The following is a 27,212-nucleotide window of genomic DNA, read 5'->3' on the forward strand; positions in this document are numbered from 1 at the left end:
AGCTTATTCTTACATAGATACTTATGCCTGATTACAAAAAACAAGCTCCTTAACTGAGTTATTTTAACTCTGAAAAATGTGAAACAATGAAATGAAGTTCTAAAAATAAAAAGGATTATTATTGTTACCAACTTTTTTTTGTGCATTGTTTGGTTAGCATTTAAGTGAGAATGTTATTCAAGACTGAACTGTTACAAAATAAAAAAGAAATTAAACAAAGATAAAACAATTACATAAGAAAAATATATATTTTTAAATACCACTTATGCTAAGTAGGCATCAGGCCAGCTCTGGAAGAAGCTTATTGGCTTCGCATCTTTTACCTTTGTGTCAGGAAAGGAGGTTTAATGATTGAACTTTCCTCCCTGACCCCTACTCCCTTCTGAGTTAATTTCTGTATGTTTGTCTAGTCAGTTTAGATTGTAAACTTTTTGGGGCAAGGACCAGGCCTTTTAACTTGATTAATATGCTTTGTAAACTGTCACATAAATCGATGGCCTGGTATACAAATAAAGATATACATACGTTTGTTCCTGAAGATTCTAGCCAATAAAGACGCTCAACTTTCAATTAGTTCACCTTTTTCCCCCCCAATAGGTGGCATCATCATATAGTAAAAAAGGAGTGATCAAGACATTTAAGTAGGCGTGCTAACAGATGACACCATCATGCAACCAAAAAGGTACGCTGTGGCCCAAATCAGGCCCCAGATACTCTTACTGGAATATATGAAAATATTTGACTATGCTATATATATTAAGCAGTCAACTGACTGGCTTGCCAAGTCTAAACGGGCATTATACTTTTTATATTATTCTCCATCCCTCTACTTATATATCCTAATACCACTGACTTCCTGAGGAAACTACAATCAACTGGTGATCTTCCTGAAAACACCATCCTGCCCACTATGGATATAGAAGCCCTCTACACCAACATTCCACACAAAGATGGACTACAAGCCGTCAGGAACAGTATCCCCGACAATGTCACGGCAAACCTGGTGACTGAACTTCGTGACTTTGTCCTCACCCATAGCTATTTCACATTTGCGGAGAATGTATACCTTCACATCAGCGGCACTGCTATGGGTACCTGCATGGCCCCACAGTATGCCAACATTTTTATGGCTGACTTAGAACAACGCTTCCTCAGCTCTCATCCCCTAATGCCCCTACTCTACTTGCGCTATATTGATGACATCTTCATCATCTGGACCCATGGAAAAGAAGCCCTTGAGGAATTCCACCATGATTTCAACAATTTCCATCCCACCATCAACCTCAGCCTGGACCAGTCCACACAAGAGATCCACTTCCTGGACACTACGGTGCTAATAAACGATGGTCACATAAACACCACCCTATACCGGAAACCTACTGACCGCTATTCCTACCTACATGCCTCCAGCTTTCACCCAGATCACACCACACGATCCATCGTCTACAGCCAAGCTCTACGATACAACTGCATTTGCTCCAACCCCTCAGACAGAGACAAACACCAACAAGATCTCTATCAAAGCATTCTTACAACTACAATACCCAACTGCTGAAGTGAAGAAACAAATTGACAGAGCCAGAAGAGTACCCAGAAGTCACCTACTACAGGACAGGCCCAACAAAGAAAATAACAGAACGCCACAAGCCATCACCTTCAGCCCCTAACTAAAACCTCTCCAACGCATCATCAAGGATCTACAACCTATCCTGAAGGATGACCCATCACTCTCACAAATCTTGGGGGACAGGCCAGTCCTTGCCTACAGACAGCCTCTCAACCTGAAGCAAATACTCACCAGCAACCACACACCACACAACAGAACCACTAACCCAGGAACCTATCCTGGCAAAAAGCCTGTTGCCAACTGTGTCCACATATCTATTCAGGGGACACCATCATAGGGCCTAATCACATCAGCCACACTATCAGAGGCTCGTTCACCTGCACATCTACCAATGTGATATATGCCATCATGTGCCAGCAATGCCCCTCTGCCATGTACATTGGTCAAACTGGACAGTCTCTACGTAAAAGAATAAATTGACACAAATCAGATGTCAAGAATTATAACATTCATAAACCAGTCGGAGAACACTTCAATCTTGGCTCTAGACTGTTCTCAATGGTAGCAGATGACAGAAGGAGGAGTAATGGTCTCAAGTTGCAGTGGGGGAGGTTTAGATTGGATATTAGGAAAAACTTTTTCACTAAGAGGGTGGTGAAACACTGGAATGCGTTACCTAGGGAGGTGGTAGAATCTCCTTCCTTAGAGGTTTTTAAGGTCAGGCTTGACAAAGCCCTGGCTGGGATGATTTAACTGGGAATTGGTCCTGCTTTGAGCAGGGGGTTGGACTAGATGACCTTCTGGGGTCCCTTCCAACCCTGATATTCTATGATTCTATGATTCTATGATAATCTCTTTGGTCACTCGATTACAGACCTAAAGGTCGCAATATTACAACAAAAAGACTTCAAAAACAGACTCCAAAACGAGAGACTGCTGAATTGGAATTAATTTGCAAAATGGATACAATTAACTTAGGCTTGAATAGAGACTGGGAGTGGATGTGTCATTACACAAAGTAAAACTATTTCCCCATGTTTATTCCCTCACCCGCCCCCTCGGTTCCTCAGACGTTCCTGTTAACTGCTGGAAATGGCCCACCTTGATTATAACTACAAAAGGTTTTCTCCCCCGCTTCCCCCCCCCCCCCGGCTCTCCTGCTGGTAATAGCTCATCTTAAGTGATCACTCTCCTTACAGTGTGTATGATAACACCCATTTTTTCATGTTCTGTGTGTATATAAATCTCCTCACTGTATTTTCTACTGAACGCATCTGATGAAGTGAGCTGTAGCTCACGAAAGCTTATGCTCAAATAAATTGGTTAGTCTCTAAGGTGCCACAAGTACTCCTTTTCTTTTTGCGAATACAGACTAACACGGCTGCTACTCTGAAACATATCCTAACACTGTGTTTGCTCTTTTAAGTACAGCTGCACATTGAGCAGCCCTGGTTGACTTGGGCACACAGTTATCTGACATATGCCCCCAAAACCCATGGTAGTAGTTAAGATCAGTTAGGAGACTATTACAGTCAGTTCTTCGTCTGACTACCGACTTCAGGGCTCTCCCAAAAGGAGCCAATCTTTATTATTCTCCCCACATACCACAACTGTAGTGAACTTCCAAATTAACAGAGCTCTGACTTTTCATTTTGTTCCCTCCCCTACCCACTCACCCACCCAGCACAAGCACATCCAATTTTTAATTGCATCTTTAATTACAGCAGCTAGCAGCTACTACAGGAATTAATAGCCATAATATACTAATATAGCATGCTATTTTCATTAATTTAGGCTTGTGAAGAATCAATATTCAAAAAGCATTCCTGTACTTGATACATGATAATTTGTATTTATATTAGATGTCAGACTGCACACTGATAATGAGTAGTTTTTTAAACAATGAACAAATTTATGTTTCAAGTACATGTATTTTAATTTTTCTATCTGGGTGCCTGATTTGGCAGGAAGTCCTAGGTATCCTACATTTTCTAGCTCTCTCTATATGTCGGAATTCTCTAGGGATAACCCTATCTATAGCACTGCTCTTGTGCATACTGTTTGCACAGTAACATGATAGGAGCAGTAAGGTTAAGCTAATTAAATCTTCATCATTTTCAGCCTTTTACATTTCCTGGTAGCACTATTTGGCACATGCTGTGTTCTTGGGGAAAAGGAAAGTGATGAAAATGTAGACAGGAAAAGGAGAACTTGTCCCGTTGGTCTAGCTAAAGCACAGTTCAGACACAGGTATGGTCCCTTTGAGGAAAGGGAAGTAAAAAAAAAAAGGAAGGAATGGGAAGAGATAACCAGTGGGTCATTGTAAAACCATTCTTGAAGAATAGATTTAAAATATATTGAACACAAGTTTGAAAGTTGCACTCTGCATGTGAAGATGTAGGTTTTATATATAACAGCATGTTTGTAGTGCATCAAAAACAAGTTACCTTAAAAAGCCAAAAATATTTTGCCTTTCAAAAAGTTGATATGAGATGAAATTCACAAATTTAAAAAAAAAAAAAAACAGAACCAAAAGTGTGCATGGAACTTAGACATAGGGCAATAGCCTAGCCCCACTGAAGTCAGTGAAAGTTTTGCAATGGTCTTTAACGGGGTCAGGGTTTCACCCATGGTCCCTGCACTGAAGATTTCAAGCTAAGTTAGACAATGTACAAGGAAAAGAAAAATGGGTTTACAAAAGTCATTTCACATGTATCTTAAAGTTCCAGGATATATATTTAATATGCTATAGCTATTTATATATATGCATGCACATATACGGCAGACGAGAGGAAAAAAAGACTTAGCAGAAGTAATGAGTTTTTAGGAAGGGCTTTGAAAGCAAGGTTGCTTGCCTGGAATATTCTTTCAGCCATTAGGCAGCATGAAAACAGGTAGGGAGGCATGAATCAAGAAAACGGATAGGAATCAGTAAGGTAAGAGCAGGTGATAGAGCACAGCCACAGTATGCATCTGATGAAGTGAGCTGTAGCTCAAGAAAGCTCATGCTCAAATAAATTGGTTAGTCTCCAAGGTGCCACAAGTCCTCCTTTTCTTTTTGTAAAGTACCATAGTAAGAAGTTAGTATAGAGATGGAGGTGGAAAAGCAATATGCAGGGCACCTTAGAGATAAGAATGAGGAGATTCAGCATGATTTAGAATTAAACACACACACACACACACACACACACACACACACCACTAAACAACAACATCAGAACTTGCTTAAGTGCTGGCAGGATCAGGCCCCAAGATGGTAAGATTTTTGGGACAGACCTTATCTGTATACATTCTGAAATGCCAGTGTCGTTACTGAGGCTATACAAATCAGTTAGAAAGAGAGCTGGACGAAGAAGAGAATGGACATCTGGCAAAGTCTGGCATGACAAAAAACGGTGAAGGGAAAGAAAAAAAATATTTTTGATGTATAATGTTTTAATAAGCCTTTCTTTAAAAAAAAAAAATCCAAAAGTATAGCCTTTCAACATATAGTACGTTAACTTTGTTTAAAAATTCCCCTACTGTCCTGCTAGGCAAGGGCAAGACAGCTTCTCCGATAAACCTGCATAAAGCATGAGTCATTCATTTCAAGTTCATGATTAACGTGTAGGTGTCACACCCTGAACCAAGCACGTACAGCACATTATTCTTTAGATCATGAGTAAATAATATCATATTTGGAAAATTCTTTTTGTATATCCAAGTCAAACTCTAGAAGAGCATACTGTGAATGCAGAAAGGTACAATGCTGCAAGAATTAAAAGACAAAACATAGCATCAGAAGTATGCTAGGAACTATAAAGACAATGAGACTATTATACCTTCACCCCAGAGATGAAGGGGATATGAGATACTAAGTGATCACAGTGAATTTTGGCATACATCATTAGCTCTACACTTTTCATGCAGTTTTAATCCACTTGGGACTACCATTTTTAGCCTCCTGGGAGATATGTTAGAGAGTCTTGAAAAAGAGGCAGTGCTAGCAGGATATTAATTTTCATATTAGAGTGTACCAAGATTCCCACTGTCAGGGTCAATTCCAAAGTGTAGGATTATGCCACTGACGCAGTATCCCACAATTACTTTCCATCTCCTCACAAGCTGGCATGTCCACACTTAGGGCTTGTCTACACCAGTGGTTCTCAACCAAGAGTACATGTACCCCTGGGGGTACGCAGAGGTCTTCCAGGGGATACATCAACTCATCTAGATATTTGCCTAGTTTTACAACAGGCTACATAAAAAGCACTAGCAAAGTTAGTGCAAATTGGTTATTCTGACAAAATGAGAAATTAAGCAATTTTATGCCAACAGGAGAGTGCTTTCCCGTCGGCATAGCGTCTCTTCACCAGACACAATGCAGTTGTACCATTGTAATCCATTAGTGTAGACTACCCCTCAGTGTCATTGGCACACAGCACTTCCTGCACTGTAGCAGTGGACAGAGGATTCAGTTGGAGAAAGGAGTGAAGGGGGGCAAAGTATTAACAACTGAATCCTCTGGGTTTTGCTGATAATCACTGTTGCCAACAAGGGAAATTTGCATAACTGTCTGTTACCAACCTCTATTTTCAGACTCCTAACTTTCACCTTTCAGGACGAAAGGTTAAAAGACTTCACTTCCATCCAAATGTCTTTTTGATAAAGCTAAAAACAAACAAAAAACTGTTCAGCTACTTAGTAAAAAGGAAGGATGAAAAATAGTGACATTCCATAGTCTTCATAGAAATATTGTTATGATGAATATGGCCTAAGACATATTTTATGCAAGATGGGTCCTATAAGGTATCATTGGAAAGGTTGTAATTTACTGACTGTGATTATCCAATTTGTATGCATGTATAATTTCTGTATCTAAGGTTAGGAATATTAACTATGTGACAATTACAATTGTGTATGTATTTGGGAGACACCCACTAGACAACAGGCCATTATCAGCTTTGATGGGCCATTAGGAAGAAACAGTAACACTTGGAAGATAAAACAAGTACTCCTTTTCTTTTTGCGAATACAGACTAACACAGCTGTTACTCTGAAACTTGGAAGATACTAATCTCTCCCCTTCCTGAGAGGCGATCTGGAATGTAGCTGTGACATTAGTAGGTCAGGCAGTCCTGTCACCTGGGACTAAACACCTGCGCTCCTCCTAAGGCTGAAGGGCAGCATGGAAGAAAGCATGAAGGTGCCTGGGAAAATTTAACAAGAGGGCAATGAAAGCTGGCATTATTGGCCAGAAATGGAAATTTACTATCGAGATTTCAACAAGAGATGATAGCTAGGGTGGGAACGGGCCTTGAAAGTGAAGACAAGTACCTTATATTTGATAAAAAAGGTGGGCCATTTCCAGCATAAATCCAGGGTTTAACAAGAACGTCGGAGGAACAATGGGGCGGGGGGGAGAATAGGAAAAAACAAGGGGAAATAGGTTACCTTGCATAATGACTTAGGCTTAAATAGAGACTGGGAGTGGCTAAGTTAATTGTATCCAATTTGCAAATTAATTCCAATTCAGCACTCTCTCGCTGGAGTCTGGTTTTGAAGTTTTTCTGTTGTAATATCGCAACTTTCATGTCTGTAATCGCGTGACCAGAGAGATTGAAGTGTTCTCCGACTGGTTTATGAATGTTATAATTCTTGAAATCTGATTTGTGTCCATTTATTCTTTTACGTAGACTGTCCAGTGATCACTTTAGATAAGCTATTACCAGCAGGAGAGTGGGGTGGGGAGAGAGAAAACCTTTTGTAGTGATAAAAACCCATTTTTTCATGGTCTGTGTGTATAAAAACATCCTCACTGTATTTTCCACTTTATGCAGCCGATGAAGCGAGCTGTAGCTCAAGAAAGCTTATGCTCAAATAAATTCATTAGTCTCTAAGGTGCCACAAGTACTCCTTTTCTTTTTGCGAATACAGACTAACACGGCTGCTACTCTGAAACCTTATATTTGATGTGACAAAGAAAGGGGAGCCAGTGAAGGAATGCAAATGAGTGACATGGTCAAAGCAATGAGCTAGGAAAACAATCCCTGCAGCAGTATTTTCAAATGATATTAGTTGGGCAAGACAGTATTTGTCAAGACCAAAGAAGAAGAGTTGCGGTAATCAAGACACAATGAGGAAAGCCTTGACAAAAGCTTTACCTGTGTGGATGATAGGAAAGGCCATACCTTAAAAAACTTACGACAGATAGGACAATATCCTGGACAACCTTACTAAATTAACATTAAATCTTATTAAATTAAATATAAGTATTTCAGGAGTTCATTGTACTGCTGAGGGACTGTATGTGATTTCATGAAGGAGAGGGAACAAAGCCCTACAGGAATTAAGAACAGTGCGGGGGTGGGGTGGGGGGGGGTTAGGCAAACTAATTCATGCTTTAACACCTCCAGAGAGAGTTATCACTACCCAGAGAGAAAAGGAGTACTTGTGGCACCTTAGAGACTAACCAATTTATTAGAGCATAAGCTTTCGTGAGCTACAGCTCACTTCATCAGATGCATATCGTGGAAACTGCAGCAGACTTTATATATACACAGAGAATATGAACCAATACCTCCTCCCACCCCACTGTCCTGCTTTTTGCGAATACAGACTAACACGGCTGTTACTCTGAAAACTACCCAGAGAGAGACTCAAATATGCTGGTTCAAACTGGATTCTCCAGGGATCAAACAAACAAACAAAGGATTTTTGGTTAAATAGCCTGAGCTTAAACTGACCAAATGATCACCAATACAGCAAATGGACAGGACCTCTGATCCAAGAGGGGTTGGAAGGTCTTTGACCTTCTGACGCCCCATAAGATTTTGGTGCTTGTTCTGAGCTGAAGTTGTGATGAACTTGTGATCACGGGGGGAGGGACACGAACCTGTATGGGGTTTGAAGCATCTCCAACCAGAATTCTTGTTGGAAGGAGGGGGTGGTCTCTGGTAAGCTTAATAGCATATGTCTACGTTCAGTTTGGTGTTTAATGTGTTCATAGATATTTAGGTCAGAAGGGACCATTGGTAAGCTTAATAGCATATGTCTACGTTCAGTTTGGTGTTTAATGTGTTCATAGATATTTAGGTCAGAAGGGACCATTATGTTCATCTAGTCTGACCTCCTGCACAACGCAGGCCACAGAATTTCACCCACCACTCCTGCAAAAAACCTCTCACCTATGTCTGAGCTATTGAAGTCCTCAAATCATGGTTTAAAGACTTCAGGGAGCAGAGAATCCTCCAGCAAGTGACCCATGCCCCATGCTACAGAGGAAGGCGAAAAACCTCCAGGGCCTCTTCCAATCTGCCCTGGAGGAAAATTCCTTCCCGACCCCAAATTTGGCAATCAGCTAAACCCTGAGCATACGGGCAAGATTCATCAGCCAGATACTACAGAAAATGAAGGGTTCATGTAGCGTTCATGCACCTGGAAACAGTCAGGGCACACCCTGACTGTTGTGTAGGAGCAATGCACACATTGCTCTGCTCTGTTCAAGGACATGGACCATGGAAACATGGACCATCTGGGAAGTCAAAATAAGGACATCAACCGTGGGAAGCTTCCCTGGCCTAAGCTCAAGGCCTGAGAACAAAGATTGTAGTAGATAGAGACTAGTAAATAGGAATATTAATCAAAGTCATATTATTTTCTTTGTTGATGCCTTTTGCGGTCGGTTGGGGTATGTAATGCGCAGGGGGGGGAGAAATAAAAGAGAGGTGGAAAAGCTGACAGGGGCAATCCCGTCAGCAGACCAGCCTGCTTGCTTGCCTAAAGCGTGTCCTGTCTTGTATTGAACCGCCACAACTGGCGCCCAAACGTGGGGCCCTCAGCACTCACCTCGCCCAGCAAGGGTTTCAGACGCGTCACTCATCCGCTTCGTGGATCCCGGTGAGTATTTTTCATTGTGGTAAGTATGGGAAGCTCCCTCTCTGCTTTGCAAGTGCAACACCGCTGTGAGCTACAGTATTTGCTGCGTAAGGCTCAGCATAACTGTCCCACTCAAGAGCTCACTCTCCTGCTACAGGAGGTGAGTGCCCAGTGCCTGTGGTACCCTGAAGCTGGAACCCTTAAGCTCGCGGACTGGGAGCGGTTGGGCCAAAGATTGCACAAGGAGCCTCGGGCACCCGTGCAGGCTTTACAAGCCTGGCACCTCTGCCGCGATGCAATACAGCGTGTCGCTTTGGACAGGCCCCCCCCCACGCCAACAGAGGGGCTGCCGATCTCGCCACCCCCGTCCGCTCCTGCAACCATCCCTACCCCTGCTTCGCCCCCAGGGCCTCTATTACCACCGCCTCCCTGGCCTTACCCACCGGAGCCGGTGTGTGATCACCCTCCCCCCGTGGGGCCCCATGCTCCGGGGCCCCCCGGAGGGTCATCCACGTCTGCTCAGGGGCTTTCGCTGGTGCAACAAATGGTCCATGCAGCGAAGACTCGCTCAGATCTTACACCGGAGGAGCTGGCTGAGCTGGTCTCAGTCTGTCCGGTAACCTGGCAGGATGATGGCCAGGGCAACCAGCTTGCAAACTGGGTCAGTTTGCCTTACTCAGTGATCAGAGAGGTAAAGAAAGTGATTCGCGAGTTCAGTCTGACTAGCACGTATGTGCGTGGTCTCATTGAAGGGCTAGGTTCTGGGTATTCCCTGGTCCCTGAGGACTGGAAGGCGCTGTTGCGCATGATGCTGACACCTAGTCAGTATGTTATTTGGCTTAGTGAATTTCGGCAGATGGCGGAACGCCAGGCCCAGGTGTATAGAGAGCAAGGTATCATTTATGAGCAACAGATTGCAGGAGGCTATCCTCCGGCAGGTGGATAGCCCTGCAGCAGCTCAGATCCTCTTAAAAATGGCAGTTGAAAATGCGAACGAGGATTGCCGCCGTGCTCTCCAGGCGGCACAAGCCTCCGGGATTCTAGAGCTGTCAGACATGCTGCGGGCGTGCCAAAACATCCGCACCCAAGCCCATAAGGCTGGAGTTCTGGCTGCCGCCCTGCGGAAAAGCAGGAAGGAGGGGAAGCGTTGTTACCGCTGTGGTAAGGAGGGTCACTTTCAGCGGGAGTGCCGCTCCTCGGCAGCGCCCGCCCGCCCCTCAAAGAAGTGCCCCAAGTGTAGGAAGGGCTATCATGGGCTAATCAGTGTCGTAGCGGGTCGGGAAACCGCACAACGGGTCCCCCCCGAACCCAGGGCCAAACGGGGGTGTTTCCCACTCAGACAACTGTTCCTCTGCCTCAAAACCCATAGACTCCATGAAGGCGGCGACTGCCGGAAGTGCAGGGCTTGATTTGATTATGCAGGAGGATGCTGACTTTCGATTGCTGGGGGAGGTTTGCGCCATACCTACCCAGGTGACGGGACCTCTCCCTGCCGGATTTGTGGGCCTGGTTCTCCCTCGCTCACACGCCGGGAAACAGGGTTTTTTTGTCATTCCAGGGGTCATTGACGCCGACTACACTGGCGTTATTAAGGTTCAGGTATGGACCCATCTTCCACAGTCGCTCCCGCATGGACGGTCAATTGCGCAATTGATTTTAGTCCCCTATCAGGTGCCAGCTGCGGAGGATCAAGCCCGGGGCGGTGGCGGCTTTGGATCGACGCTGGCTCAGTCGCCATCTCACAACACGTCCTCTCCACTTGTTGCTCTAACAATGTCGGTCCGCCCCTCGAAACCTCAGTTAACACTTCTTTTAAATAATTTTCCTTTTCCAGGGCTGGTGGACACTGGAGCTGACGTTACGGTGATTCGCGATCCGGAGTGGCCGGTTAGTTGGCCAACAGTTCCTTCTAAAGAGTTGTGGGGGATCGGGGGTAGTAAACCCGGGCGCCAAAGTTTGTCTTGGGTCACGGTCTCTAAACCGGAGGCCGTGCCCTTGCTACAATCCGTCCTTTTGTGCTCCCTGTCCACCTCAATATTTGGGGCCGTGACTTGCTTACAAAGCTGGATACCACCCTCGATATTAATATCTAATGGCCCAAAATCCTCCCACACCCTTCTTGCCCTCAGCATTACCCTTGGTGTGGCAATCCTTAGAGCCCGTATGGATTGACCAGTGGCCCCTCCCTATAGAGAAGCTAAAAGCACTTCAGTCACTTGTGCAGCAACATTTGCATGCACAGCGCTTGGAACGCTCCACTAGTCCCTGGAACACCCCGGTGTTCGTTATTAAGAAAAAATCGGGTGCATGGCGGCTGTTACATGATCTAAAGGAAATAAATAAACGCATACAACCCATGGGCCCCTTACAATTTGGCTTACCAAACCAGAATTTAATTCCTCAAACCAATCAGCTTTGTGTGTTAGATTTAAAGGATTGTTTTTTTACCATTCCCCTTTGCCCACAAGACCGCGAAAAATTCACGTTTATGGTGCCACAATATAATAATCAGCAACCCTCTCATAGGTATCAATGGAAAGTCTTGCCCCAGGGAATGCAAAATAGTCCGACCTTGTGTCAGCTTTTTGTGGATCAGCCCCTTGCCCCTTTTCATGCCCGATATCCATATAATGGTAGACCTTTAGTGTGGGGTGACATTTTGCTTAGTGGTCCCCAGGTTATGGCAGAACAGCTTGAATCTCTGTCCCAGATTCTCGGCCAACATGGCCTATTAGTGGCACCAGAAAAAATCCAACGCTCTTATCCCTACCACTACCTCGGGCATAAGGTTTTACAAACCTATGCCACCCCTGTTCGCCCCAAACTAGTTCTACCTCAACCCCTAACCCTTGTTAAATTACAACAGGTTTTGGGTCATTTAAATTGGATTCGACCCTACTTCCGTCTCCCCACATCAATGCTGCGGCCGTTGTTCGAGCTCCTACATGGAGCTCGGGCACCGGGCGCAGTTATTACCGTCACTGAAGAGCACCTTGCCTGCATTCGGCAGATCAATGCAGTGTTGAGTCAGCAGTTTGTGGATAGACTCACTGAGATCCGTCCCCTACAGTTGGTTCTCCTTGCCACCCCTCATACGCCTACTGCGGCTCTGTTTGTCCCTCGTACGGACACAGCCGTCTCTATCATAGAGTGGCTATATTTGTCATCCACTCCTCCTCGGAACATTTATCCTTATTTAGATGCCTTGTCCGATCTTGTTCGTAAAGCCCGCCACCGTGCAGTGCAACTCACGGGTACCGATGTAGTTGCCATTGTGTTCCCATTGTCCCATAGTGAATTTGATACCTCCTTGGCCTGGCAGGTTGCTCTTTGTGATTATGTGGGAGAGATCTCTTATAATCCCCCAAAAGATCCCCGATTGGTAATTACCCAACAGGTGCCCCTAGTTGTCCATTGTCTTAGCCGCTCTCAACCCATTGTTTCAGTCGTCACTCTTCTTACTGATGGCTCTCCAAGTCGAGGTGTTGTCACCTATCAATTAGGTGACCCCCCTCGTTGGTATTCTCGTTTTACGCTGCCTCAGCGTTCTGCGCAGCGCTCAGAATTGGCTGCTGTTGTTTTGGCCTTTCAACTTTTTGTTGATTGTCCCTTTAATTTGATTGTGGACACCCATTATGTTTATCAAGTAATTGTGTTGTACCAATAAAATAAAAAACCAGCAGGATCTTATTAAAGGGAAAAAGGCAAAATACCACATTTATTGTGAATACAGAAAGAATCATAGTAAGCAGTTAGTTATAGCTATAACATTCCATTCAATCTCATATTTATTCTCACATTCATTCATTCATACAAACACACACACACACACACATATACACACCCACAGGTTCTGCAAGGTTGTTATCATAGTTACCAGCCTTAGAGTTGCTCATGCCAAGCCACTGGCCAGGTGGCCTGGACATGAGGAGGGAGCAGGGCCTTGTCAGATTCTCATCTGATGCTCCTGGAAGTTGGTTTGCAGAATCAGACCCCAAAGTTCTCACTTTTTAGAGTCTATTTTTATAGGAATTTCTTCCTATGCCAGTCTATGGGAATTGCTTCATCATGCTGTTGCTGAATCAATCAGCAGATAGCACATTCCTGATGGCTCCAAGATGTTATCTTGTTCTTTGGTTCTCCCATCCTTGAGGCTGTTGGGTGGATTCCAGTCTGCCCTCCGGGGGGTCCTCTGGTTATTTCCACTTGACGCCTTCTTCAGCCGATGGACACTGGATTCTTAGGCTGGCACCTCCCTGATCATTCAGTTATTATCCACACCAAGCATCCATCCACATACATCCTCTACCTCTATTTTAATCACAATTGTTAATACAACAAAAGGGTGGGGAGTCTCTGGGTGCTGTTTCTGTTGTTAGAGTATTGCTTTGAGTCTCTCTCTCTTGTGAATTGCTTTGAGAATAGACTCTGTCTTAGAATGTACTAACACAGTTAGCAGCTTGCAAGTTTCACACATAGAGGGAGAGAAACAGTACCAAAAACCAAGAGACCTCTTAATTAGTAATACCCTGGAATTTAAACTCTGGGGAATCAAACTCATTTGTGATTTTAATACAGAACTTCTTTAATATGATCCAACAATTGATCATTTACCCCTTGCCCTCATTACCCCTCAGGTCGATGCAGACCTCCTTCGCCTGTTTTTGTCTTTACAGTATCTCATCACCACTCGTAATTTCCCTTACTTTGTTGCTCATATTCGCAGTCATACCCCTCTGCCTGGGCTACTTACTGAGGGCAATGCGTGCGCCGACCGCGCTTTACGTGGTGAGGTAAATTCCCTTTTTTCTGACCCCATTGAAAGTCATGCCTTTTTTCATCAGTCTGCCTCTGTTTTGGCCCGCCAGTTTCACATTCCTGCTGATCATGCACGTTCTATTGTTCGTTCCTGCCCCCACTGTGCCGCTACTGCCCCTACCTTTTCTTATGCCGTTAACCCCAGAGGTACTGCAGCAAATCAACTGTGGCAAATGGATGTCACTCACGTGCCACAATTCCACCCCTATTCGTTTTTACATGTTTCCATTGATACCTATTCGGGATTCCTCTGGGCAACCCCACAGCGTGGGGAAGCCACTCCTAAAGTTATTCACCATTTGCGGGCTTGTTTTGCTGTTATGGGTCGCCCGAGCCAAATAAAAACAGATAATGCCCCAGCCTACTGCTCCACAGCCCTTTCCGCCTTTTGTGTCCAATGGGACGTCCGTCTCACACACGGGATCCCTCATAACTCCACGGGCCAAGCCATTGTTGAACGTGCAAATCGCACGCTAAAAACCTTGCTTGATAAACAATTAAAACAAGGGGAGCTGCGTCTCCGAACCTTAGGAGACATTCAGCAACAATTGCATATCCTTTTGTTTACTCTAAATAATTTAACACTGAATGCAGATCAGCAGACCCCCACGGATCGGCATTTTCATAAATCCGAGGTGCTGGAAAGACCACGTGTCTATTACCGTCAGCTGCCTGATCCACAATGGCTGGGCCCAGTACCTCTAATCACTTGGGGTCGGGGATATGCTGCTGTGTCTCTCCCTGCAGGACCATTGTGGGTTCCGGCCCAGTGTGTGCGGCCAGCACTGAAGCAGCATGGCGTGGCACCAGGGACTATCGAACCCCATACCGGAGTTTCAGCTGACCCTGGAGGAGAGCACAGTGCCTCCCGGGTCGACAACAAAGGGACGGAAACGGAAGAGGCGTAGTGTCCCAAGCCAGCCCGTGACATGGGGAGCAGTAAAAGCATTGGTCGCCGCGGCTCAACGACAGCTGGCAGCAAACCAACAGACAGAGACTCCTGAGACTTTGTTTGTGGCAATTCTTGCCCAAATTACTGCTAATTCTGTATTGATTGTATGTCTTTTGTGCCTGCTATTTCCTGTAGGGGTTGGCTCGGGAGCGCTTTCTCCGTTACGAGCCCGAATGACATATAACCTATGGGAAAGATTGGCTTCAATAGCAAATGTTACCCACTTTTGTTTATCTAATTCTGTAGCAGCTGGAGAATTGTTAGGTACATGCCTTATCCCAGTATGTCATCACCCTGAGGAAATAGGGAATGAGACGATGCTCGCTGCTTACGCGAATCTCTCTTCCCAATACTCTGGTATGGCTAATTGGGGCCCGGCCAATTATACTTTGTCTCACACGGCCATATCCCTCCACACACCGTACCCGGCCGGGGCCAACAATGTCACCTGTGCACGTGTGGTTAACTGCACTAGTACAAAGGTGCCCTTGGGCTGTCGGCAAGTTTCTCAACCCTTTTTAAATTGTTCCCACGCCGTAAATGTTTCGTACAATTATGGCCATATCATCCTACCATCAGGGTGGTTTTTTACCTGCGGCTCACGCACCTTTAGTTATATTCCCGCAAATTTAAGCGATGGCACCCTTTGCTGCCTCAGCAGAATGACACTCATTCTGCCTTTTGCCGGCCAAAAGCGCAGTAAAAGAGGTGTACCCCTTTCAGAAGACTGTGTTGCAGATGTTGATCTCCTTAGCCACGCTGAGTATACTGCCTTAGCGGCCTCTATTGTTGGAGTTCCTGGACTTGCCACTTATACAGCCAGAACTTTAAATAACCTATCATGCTTTGCGGCAAAGGCAATTAATACAACATCCCAGGCAATTGCCCTCCTTAACACAGAGCAACACGAATTAAGGGATGCAATTTTGGATAACAGAGCAGCCATTGATTTTCTGCTCCTGAAACACCATCTAGGCTGCTCCACGTTTCAGCATATGTGTTGCTTTAATTTAACTGATAATAGTCACTCCATAGAAACTAGACTGGCCGAATTGGCCAATCTTACGGCACACATACGCCAAGATCTGGGGTTTGAGGGCTTTTGGAATTGGCTTACAGGATGGCTGCCCTCTCTAGGATGGCTGCGACAACTTTTTGGTTATGCTGTGTTTGTAATTGTTGGGCTTATATTTTGCTGCTGCTGTATACAATGTATTCCCTCCTTGCTAAGGCTTTGCAGAGATCTGCCCTGGCAGGCTCCCCGAGTTATGTCCTTGTCTGTCCGGGAGTTAAATCACTTGCAAAAGCAAATTGATGGCTACCATGAGATGGCCAAGCACAAATAATAACAAAAGGGGGGATGAAGGGTTCATGTAGCGTTCATGCACCTGGAAACAGTCAGGGCACACCCTGACTGTTGTGTAGGAGCAATGCACACATTGCTCTGCTCTGTCCAAGGACATGGACCATGGAAACATGGACCATCTGGGAAGTCAAAATAAGGACATCAACTGTGGGAAGCTTCCTCGGCCTAAGCTCAAGGCCTGAGAACAAAGATTGTAGTAGATAGAGGCTAGTAAATAGGAATATTAATCAAAGTCATATTATTTTCTTTGTTGATGCCTTTTGCGGTCGGTTGGGGTATGTAATGCGCAGGGGGGAGAGAAATAAAAGAGAGGTGGAAAAGCTGACAGGGGCAATCCCGTCAGCAGACCAGTCTGCTTGCTTGCCCAAAGCCGTGTCCTGTCTTGTATTGAACCGCCACAAGAAAATTCTTTCCTGGGTAACTCAGATCCCACCCCATCTAATATCCCATCACAGGCCATTGGGCCTATTTACCATGAATATTTAATTACCAAAACCATGTTATCCCATCATACCATCTCCTCCATAAACTTATTGAGTTTAATCTTAAAGCCAGATAGATCTTTTGCCCCCACTGCTTCCCTTGGAAGGTGTTCTTTCTGTAATGCTCATACTTTAAGAATAAATGTTCTTGGTTAGAAAGAGCTGTGTGGTAACTTAACTGTGGCGATTACATTGTGTACTGTCTGCAGAGAGAAGCAAAGCAGGCCTGCTTAGGCAGTTTTGTCTTCTGCTGTGGCTACCACAGCATAGTCAGGAGATTGTGCAGTCTGGAAATACCCTGATCAAGAGGGAGAGAAATGAGGCTCTCCGCCCAAGAGAGGTGATGGCTGAGGAGCCTGGAGCACCTTTGTTGAACCACAGAGGGGAAATGCAGGTGCAATTGCCCTGAAGTGTGACAGTTATGCTCAAAGAAAGAATCAGCAAGATTTAGATACAGCCTGGATGTGAGGCTATAGAAAGGACTCCCACACTACAGATATAGTATCTGGCTGATGAATCTTGCCCATATGCTCAGGGTTTAGCTGATCGCCAAATTTGGGGTCGGGAAGGAATTTTCCTCCAGGGCAGATTGGAGGAGGCCCTGGAGGTTTTTTGCCTTCCTCTGTAGCATGGGGCACAGGTCACTTGCTGGAGGATTCACCTTGATTATCATACACATTGTAAGGAGAGTGATCACTTTAAATAAGCTATTACCAGCAGGAGAGTAGGATGGGGGGAGAGAAAACCTTTTGTAGTGATAAACACCCGTTTTTTCATGGTTTGTGTGTATAAAAACATCTTCTGTATTTTCCATAGTATGCATCCGATGAAGTGAGCTGTAGCTCACGAAAGCTTATGCTCAAATAAATTGGTTAGTCTCTAAGGTGCCACAAGTACTCCTTTTCTTTTTTTGCGAATACAGACTAACACGGCTGTTACTCTGAAACTAGTGATTTAAAATGTAGAGTAAAAAACAGAAGAGTCTCTGAAGACTGAAAGCAGTCTGTTTTTGAGAGTGTTTTTGTCAATGGAAGAGAACCTATATACACACACAAATAAATTCATATATTTGTTTATGAATGAAAGAATGTAGCGCTGTCCAGGGTCTCACAGCAACCAGCAAGTGAGTCAGAACGACAGGGATGAGGATGTGAGTCTAAAACTAAAAGATTCAGAGCTTTTGACACACTAGATCCATTTTTATCTGCCAAGGCTTACTGAATTATTCCTCGCTCATAAAGCTATCCTGAAAGTTGATTTAAGACAGGCAGCATTCCTTAATCATTAACAAGGAAATAATTTTGGTTTCATACTCTGAAGTTTCACTCACTCATATCTCTTTTTCTAAAGAGTGTTTATTTAGTTTCCATACAGATTTAGGCAAAAAGGTACTATACATGGTTGTGAAAGGTTTATGCTGACAAATGGTGAAATCCATCATCAGTTTCTAATAAGGTGAAGTAGCAAGTCACAGTTAAAATTTCAGAGGAGCTCGATGACTGTTTCAAACCTCCAATTATATCAGTCACATGAATGCAGTCAGCACTACTTGCTCTCTTTCAATTAAACTCTAAAAAAAGATAGTGGCCAGACAGCTTAGGTATCCTACTTCCATTTTATGTTCTGGACCTCTTGTCTCTGGAAGTGAGCACACTTTTGTACCCCAAGGTTGGGGGGGGAAGGGAGAGAATAAAATCCTATAGTAATACCTCCCACACTTTCAGGTCCCTGTATTGTAACAGCTGACTGCATGACAATCTCAGAAATGCGAGTGTTCATTTTCTCTTAAGGCTTATTTCCTTAGGTACAGATGCAGTTTCTCTCTCATCTAAGTGAAGAGTTAAATTTTCACAAACTAGAACATAGGTCCCCATTTATAAAGCTTGTCTATATTTTAGATGCTGTAGCACTTCAGTGTAGACTCCCTATAGCAACGGGAGTTCTCCCACTGACATAGGTAATCCACCTTCCTGAGAGGCAGTAGCTAGGTCGAATGTGATATATGCCATCATGTGCCAGCAATGCCCCCCCTGCCATGTACATTGGCCAAACCAGACAGTCTCTACACAAAGAATAAATGGACACAAATCAGACATCAGGAATTATAACATTCAAAAACCAGTCGGAGAACACTTCAATCTCTCTGGTCACTCGATTACAGACCTAAAAGTGGCAATTCTTCAACAAAAAAACTTCAAAAACAGACTCCAATGAGAGACTGCTGAATTGGAATTAATTTGCAAACTGGACACCATTACATTAGCCTTGAATAGAGACTGGGAGTGGATGTGTCATTACACAAAGTAAAACTATTTCCCCATGTTTATTCCCCCCCCCCCCCCACCGTTCCTCAGATGTTCTTGTCAACTGCTGGAAATGGCCCACCTTGATTATCACTACAAAAGGTTTGTTTTTGTTTTTTCCCCCTCTCCTGCTGGTAATAGCTCACCTGACCTGATCACTCTCGTTACAGTGTGTATGGTAACACCCATTGTTCCATGTTCTTTGTGTATATAAAATCTCCCCACTGTATTTTCCACTGCATGCATCCGATGAAGTGAGTTGTAGCTCACGACAGCTTATGCTCAAATAAATTTGTTAGTCTCCAAGGTGCCACAAGTACTCCTTTTCTTTCTATGTATTAGGCCACTTCTAAACAAAACTATTTCACCTTTGGAAAGCATCAGGTTTTATCTGAAATTGCTTAAATTTTGGGATATGCCAACGGATAACAAAGTTGGACCCTAGTGCTGCAAAGACTTAAGCACTTAACTTTATGCATGGCAAGTAGTTCCAGTTGCTTCAATGGGACTGCTCACAGTGTCTAAAGTTAACCATGCATTTAAGTCTTCGCAGGATCAGAGCCTTTACTGGCAAGAATCATGAAAAGAGACCGTTACAATGATCTCCTACATAACACAGGCCAAAAAACCTCATACAATAATTTTTGGATCAAGCCCATATCTTCTTTGAGCTATGCATATCTTATAGAAAGAAAGACACTTAAAGTAACTGAAAGTCCACTACTTCCTTAGGTAACCTGATCCAATTGTTAAATTACCCTCACTGTTAAAATATGTGCCTTATTTAATCTGATCTGACTATGCCTTTTTCTGCTTGATTAGAGAGCTATTATCAAAAATCTCTTCTCCATGTAGATATTCTATAAACACTTGAATCTGAAGTGAGTTATAAAAGGGTATATTCCATTGCAGGGAATTACTTCAACTGCTGATATGCATCCATCTCCTCCACAGAAACAGGAGCCTTTCTGCAGCACCAACACTATAATAGTTTGTTTCCTAGGAAAGTGCCCTTTTTTGTTAATTCACATTTGCTCCTATAGATCCAATTACAAGGTAGTTCTAAAAACACCTCTGCTCTTGCAAAAAGGCATGGGGTCTTTGGTGACACCAACCAGTGAGAAGTTGTGTTAGACTGAATGTTTTCTGAGTGAAATGTCAGACATTTTATATTTATCCTGAAAATACTGGCTCAGTACTAACAGCAGGAAAAAAACCTTTTTTGGACACCCGTTTCTCCTTTCACAAGTGTCTGATCCAAGCAGTAACTACAATCAATCTTGTTCAGTTTGAGAGATCACAGTCCAAAACATTATGGTTGCAGGTGGCGTGTGTGTTTTATCCTTCAAAATTTCTCGTCACACAATTCCTCTTAGCCCAAAGAGCTCTTTATTGCTTTCTCCCCCCCCTTGAAGACGACCACCTGGTTAAGAGTCTCTTGTCATATCATGTTTTTAACTGATCAGTTCGTACCAAGGAATTCCTCATCTTCTACTAAGATATATCCTTGTAGTAAGAGTCATTACATCCATATTTGTAATGTGCATGGTGATACATGCCAGGAGATCCTAGGTAATATGTAAACAAGAACTGCTAACAATTTATTCTAGAACAAGTCAATAAATGTTCAAAACATACTTTGTTTTAATATGTTGTAATCACCCAGTTAGATTTTCATGCTGCAGACATATATCATGGACAGTTAAGAATCTAACATATAGTGCCAGAGTAATCTAAAGATTCTATATAGAGATTCAATAACGCTTTAGGTCCACAAACAAAAAAACATCTACGACTAGAGAAAGCCTGTGTAAACACAAGCAGATATCACTCAGATTAGGGCATAATGTCAGCCTTCTTGTGAAGTCAAACAACTGGAATACATTCATTGTAATAAAGCCAATCCAGTTAAGTTGTTCTTTCCACTATCTAAGAGATTAGTCAGGAATTTAAATGTTCTATTGGTCCAAAACTTGCTATTCAATCCTGAAGAAATATCAAAAAGACATTTACTCTTAATACCTCCTGCCCTGACAGTTTTAGGAACACTTTTACAAACAATACAGCTGTTTTGAAGCTCTCCCCCATCTCCACAAATTTACTGGTCCAGGACCAGTAACAAATTTTACTGTTTCCTGTTAATGGATATACATTTTTAGACATCCTTAAAAAAATTAAAGGAGCCAATTTTCATTTTTAAAATTGTAATAGATTTCCTTTACCAAGTCTACATACCAAGTTACATAATTCACTGTTTAAAATCAATTCATTTTGATATCAAGTACTACACTTGACCTGAGTGTCTCTGCCAGTTTGGGGTTTTCATATTTCTTTCCTTGTTGCTGTGTGCAAAAACATACACACAACAGAAACTGAACGCAGTTAAAAAAAATGAATATACTCAAGGGGGCTATCAAATGCACAAACTAAGAGACATATTGCTGGCCCTACCCGGGACCCAGTCTTTCACTTATAGAAATCCCAAGTATTACTTGCAACAATAGTAGGTAAAGAGTTTCTAACACATGGCTGTGTTCCTTTAAATATATGAAATAGAGAAATCATTGTTTACTGGTAAAGGAACTAGGTATTTGAGAGCAGAATTCTAATAAAAGCTCTCCCACAGGACTTGTGTGATTTTGACCTGAGACAGTGTCTCAATTTCCTTCATCAATAAAATGGAGAGAATACTTACCTATTTCTAGGGATGTCAAGAGGCTTACATTCAATAGTGTTGGCAGATTAATTTGAGCTCTTCAAATGGAAGGCCTTAGATATATAGACTAATATTTTGCATGGCTTATCACTCACCTGAGATTCAGTCCAAACCATACACATGCATTGTTTAAACAGAATGAAAGTGAAGCTTTTTAAAAAAAAAAAGAGCAATACATATTCCACATGAAACATTTTGACAACTGACACAATTATGAAACATTTCAATGACATAGATTATGGCTCTACTGTTTACTAACTGATAAAACACTGGCATATAATCTGATTACTTACATCATTGGGGAATACAGACCATTATAATGGCCAAGAAACAAAATACACTATCAACTTAAACAAAATTCAGACAAGTGCATCTTTTTTAACTTATTACTAAAAGAAATAGCTAGTTACAGAAATACACTTCTTTTTTTCAGATTTACTTTACAAATTTTAAAGTACTTTGTGTATAATCAGTTTCACTACTTTCATTTTCTCCTGTTTGCAAAGGTCAGCAAGAGACAGGAAAGAAAAAAACATTTAAAAATAAGGCATGTGGCTGTAACCTCAACAAAAATTGGCAAGAAGGCAAAGGGGCAGATGTAGCATCAGATTACTTTTCACTTACTCATTATTTTAAACTGAGTAGAGTTCAGGTTTACAGCATTCCTTTAAATTTTCAATCAGTAAGAATCCAATCCTGCAATTGTCAGCGTGCAAACAGACTGCTGCACCCTCACAAGGCCCCCCTGAAGTAAATGGGTTCCACAAGACCACAGTAATCCCTGCAACTGACAGCATACAGATGATTAAAAGCCTTTAAGCCCCAAGAACGTCAATCTCAAAGACTAGCGTGTGCAAGTTTGTTATTTTACTATTCATGTGCAGAGTAATAATTTTCTACAAATTGATAGAAAGCTATAACTATATCAGTTTAAAATTAGAGTTTGTATAAACATTTATTCAATTAATAAACTATCCTGTAGACCAGCTTTTGTCAGCAGACATTTTATAAGTGGTTGTTATAAGATAGTTATAATGTGGTTTATAAACTAAAATGTTCAGACCCTAAACTATAAATAAAGCTCCTGGACAAAATGTAATAAATAAATGATGCTAGAACAACATTACAACCCATCTCAAGTGAACTGAAGCATGCAAATTAAAATGGCAAGAGGGACATACTTTAATGCATACACACATAAACCTGGCCAAATGTTAAACTTGTTTGGAGTGGGTTTTATTTAAATGAGAATGAGAGAGAGAGAATAATTATTCTGATACATGAAGATTGATAGTATTTGAGATTATGTATTTTGTTGCTAGAAATATTCTTTACAGACTAGCTTACTCAAAAGATGGTCATAGATTTGATTATACACATGCTTATACAATTTTTCCTCAGTTTTCCTTGGACTCGCATTTTAGACAGGTATAGGTAGTAAGACTGGGAAGCAGCTAGAGTCCATGAACAGCTGCCACACTCTTCAGTGAAATATCCCAGCTATCTTAAAGCAGCCGAAGTTTTTATACCATACTACAAACTAGTCAGGATCAAATATTTCCTTAATTTTAAGCATATGTCTATTACTCAAGGGTAGAAGGTTACTTCTTAGAATAGTACTGTATTTAGTAATATCCAAAATGACTACCCTATTGCTGGGGAAAAGGGGTGTTGCAATTTCTTTCTTTGTTTTATTTTTCTTTTCTCGGTATTTGAATCCGAGTCCTTGTTTATAATCCTATGTTTCTTTACTTTTTTGGACTGTATCTTTGAATATGATTAAGTGACACATAAAAAGTTGGTACTTGCTTCAAAACAGACTTAGTCATCACAGAAGTGAGTCTAATGAGAACAAAATGCACAAAAGTACAAACCTGCCTGATTGCTCATAAAAAGAAACTCAGGAGAAGGGAGAGGGAATTGTTTACCCTATGTAAGAGATAATGTGCCAGATAACCAGCCTATATTAAGATCAATAGCAAAGAACCATTTATTTTGCACACTGTTAGTCACACAAGATGGCCTTCCTCATTTTCATGATGGTCCAAGAGGGACAGCAATCATACACCAGTCTATTGCAACGGCACACATACAATATAAAGAGAGAACACAATCTATAAACAGCTGGCAGTCACACTTCCAGTTTATTTTTACAAGGGGGAAAAATTCACAGGAAAACAAAGACTGCTTTTAAACTGATTTAGACTATTAGTGATACCTCAACACCATCATCTGTCTGAACTGATGCATGATGTTTTACCCTGCCTATACTAAATTATATACACAGGGACCAGTGTTCTGTCTTGTTCTATATTTTGTGAATGACTGTAATTCTCTAAAACCATTATTAGAGTAGCAGCCTCAACAATTTATCAACAGCAAAACCTGACTGAAGCCAATTCCTATCACCAGCAAGAAGCATTAAGAAATTCACCACTGGAATGAGATATATCCTTGATGTACAATCCTCCATCAGTACAAGAATAAAAAATAGGTTGTAGAGACTGTCAACGACCACACAGCCATTTCAGCATAAGTCCCACTTTCTAATGACCAGATGACAAAGCCCCCACTTCACTGGGCAATCAGCAGAGGACTACATGCCCCATACCTACACCACACACATCCCACACTCCCATGTACAGGGCTGTATAACCAGCTCCCCTCATGGTGCTTGGATTCAGACAGCTGGCTGCAGCAACATAATGAGGAAAGGTGACTGTAAATATTGGGTTATGTTTTGCTAAGCAGGGGTAGTAAACCATCACAATCCTACTGCTTCAGGAGTAAGGAATAACATGATCCCTACAGCATTGCCAGGCTGCAAAAGAAAGAAGGAATGAAAACTCATGTTTATCCAAAGCCAATGCTAGGCATAAACAGACTAAGAAATTTCTTAGGGCAGGTCAAGGGGACCCCCTATTCACTTTTCATTATGTGTTCTGAGGGGGGGGGATATTCCTACTTAGGGCCCCCAATGGGCTAGCACCACCTCTGTGTTTATTAGTGCCTCAAAGATTTCAAGATTCTCATCCTCACCCTGTAAGCACTCAGCAGCCTGCCTGAATGGGTCTCCTGCCATCCTCTCTCACCTCTCCACCCACTCCAGCCTGCCTGCCTGTCCCCAGTGGGTCTGTCATCCTCCTCATCACCTCCACACTCAGCAGCCTACCCCAGTGGGTCAGCTACCCCCTTTGTAGTCATCACCCCCACCCTGCATGGGCCCAAGTGGGTCCACCATCCTCAAGCACCTCCCCATAACCCCCACTCGCCACCCCATCTGCCCTTGCAGCAGGTCTGCCAACCTCCCCATCACCCACACTCACTATCCTGCTCCCCCTGCAGGGCTGCCTTTCCTCTTGTCACCCCCACCCTACCTGCCCCGCCCCCCGCAGCGAGTCCACACCCCACCCCCGCTCGCCAGCCTGCCCCGCCCCCCGCAGCGGGTCCACACCCCACCCCCGCTCGCCAGCCTGCCCCGCCCCCCGCAGCGGGTCCACCATCCTCCTCGTCACCCCCTCCCCCACTCACCACCCTGCCCCCACTCCCCAGCAGGTCCTCCTTGGCACCCCCCGCTCGGCCCGCCCCCGGGGGTCCGCCATCCCCCCGTCACACACACCCCGCTTGCCCCACCCACCCTTCTCCTCCCCAGCCATACCACTCACCACGCCGCCCGCCCCTCCCCAGCGGGTCCGCCATCCCCCTCGTCACCCCCTGCTCATCCCGCCCCCAAGGGATCCGCCCCCCCTCTCGCTCCCCTACCTGCCTACCCCGTGCCCTAGCCCGAGCCGGTCTGTCGGCCATGTCCCCCCACTGCCCGCCCCCGGCTGGCTCTGCCCGTCTCCTCACCCCCGCCCGCAGGCGGGCGAGCGCCCCCCACCTGCCCCCAGCCCAGCCCAGCCCAGCCCGCCTGCCCCCGGCGGCGGGAGACGCTCCCCTCCAAAAGCCGCCGAGCGCCGGCGCCTGACTCACCGGGTCGCAGCTGCAGGGTACCGTCCCTCCGGCTGCACCAGAGCGCCAGCTCCCCGCGCTGCAGGATGTAGTGATCCTTGGCTTGGAACAGCTCCATCCTCCGGAGCCCGGCGGCGGGGCCGGCGCGAGAAGCGGGGGGGGCAGCGAGGAACGCCGCCCCGGGCTCGGGATCGCGGCGAGCTCCTGCTCCGAGCTGGGGCGCCAGAGCCCGCCGGCGCGCGACACGGGGGGGGTGGGGGGGAGAGAGGGGAGGGAGAGCGCGCGCGCAGCCCCTGCCTCACTGCTCCGCAGCCTCACCGCTGTCTCGAGCTTCCCAGCCCGGCCGGGTTCCGGCTCCAGCCGCGGGGCACGTGATTCCATCCGTCAGCCGCTCACCGGCCACTTAAAGGGGCCGCGCGGTCTCACCCAGCGCCGGGGGAGCCCCCGTAGTCCTCGAGCAGCGCTCCGTGCGCGTGGCCGGTGTCACCCCCCTCCGCCGGCCCCGGCCGGGTCTCGCCCCCTCCCCCTCAACTGTGGGGGCAAAGAGCCCGGCTGCGGGTGGGGGCACCCTAGCAGCCACCGGCCCCCTTCCCTGCAGCATATGCTGCCCCTCCGAGTCCCGGGTGAGGAACCAGCAGCCCCCCGACCGTCTAGACTGGGTGCTCGATGGACACCCAAAGCCGCAGCACGACTCTAAGCCCCAAACGCGCCAAGCCGCAACCAGCTGCTACACGTCCGGGCGCGGAAGCCTCACCCAGCGGCGGCAGGTGATCTGAGCGCCATGCCCAGCGCATCTCCACAGCAGCCGCTCACCAAACACAGAAACGAGCCGTGACCTTGAGCTAGAGGTGGAAACAGGCAGACCCAAGCCAGCCCAAACCCAGAAAGGAGCAATCGTGCAATCTTAAAAGAGAGGTTGACGCAGAGAGGCACGGTCTCCTCCCGTGTGTGAAATACAAGAGAGTGCAAGAAAATGTTTCCCGCAGCAAAGTCGTTTAATCAAGAAGCATGACAAACAAACAAAAAAAAAAAAGCCTAAAACTTTCCCTGGACCTGAGAAAAAGGAGAGAAACAGCAAAGATGCAATTGCACTATGCAGCCACCTGTTACTGAGTCAGGAATGGACTCTTACAACAAATGGGCACAGGATATAAACCTCCAAAGGAGGGAGCAAATTTTGGCTTAGATCCACAAAAGTAC

The 27,212-nt window shown here is 44.6% G+C and overlaps 1 protein-coding gene across 3 annotated transcripts in view; it reads right to left on the minus strand.

Moving 5' to 3' along the window:
* Positions 1–26,827, minus strand: part of INPP5F (inositol polyphosphate-5-phosphatase F) — a 118,538-nt gene extending 91,711 nt beyond the window's left edge. For 2 of the 3 annotated variants that reach the window (XR_013636091.1, XM_078853865.1), the window contains exon 1: positions 26,034–26,827. Coding sequence is in view for 2 of the 3 variants with exons in the window: in XM_078853865.1 (XP_078709991.1) it covers positions 26,034–26,130 (97 nt within the window). In the remaining variant the exon portion in view is untranslated. The remainder of the gene's footprint in view (positions 1–26,033) is intronic. The other variant, XM_073354205.2, reaches the window with a different exon arrangement.
* Between the last annotated feature and the right edge of the window lie 385 nt (positions 26,828–27,212).

The sequence above is a fragment of the Lepidochelys kempii genome, chromosome 7, assembly GCF_965140285.1.
Source record: "Lepidochelys kempii isolate rLepKem1 chromosome 7, rLepKem1.hap1, whole genome shotgun sequence".
NCBI lineage: Eukaryota > Metazoa > Chordata > Testudines > Cheloniidae > Lepidochelys > Lepidochelys kempii.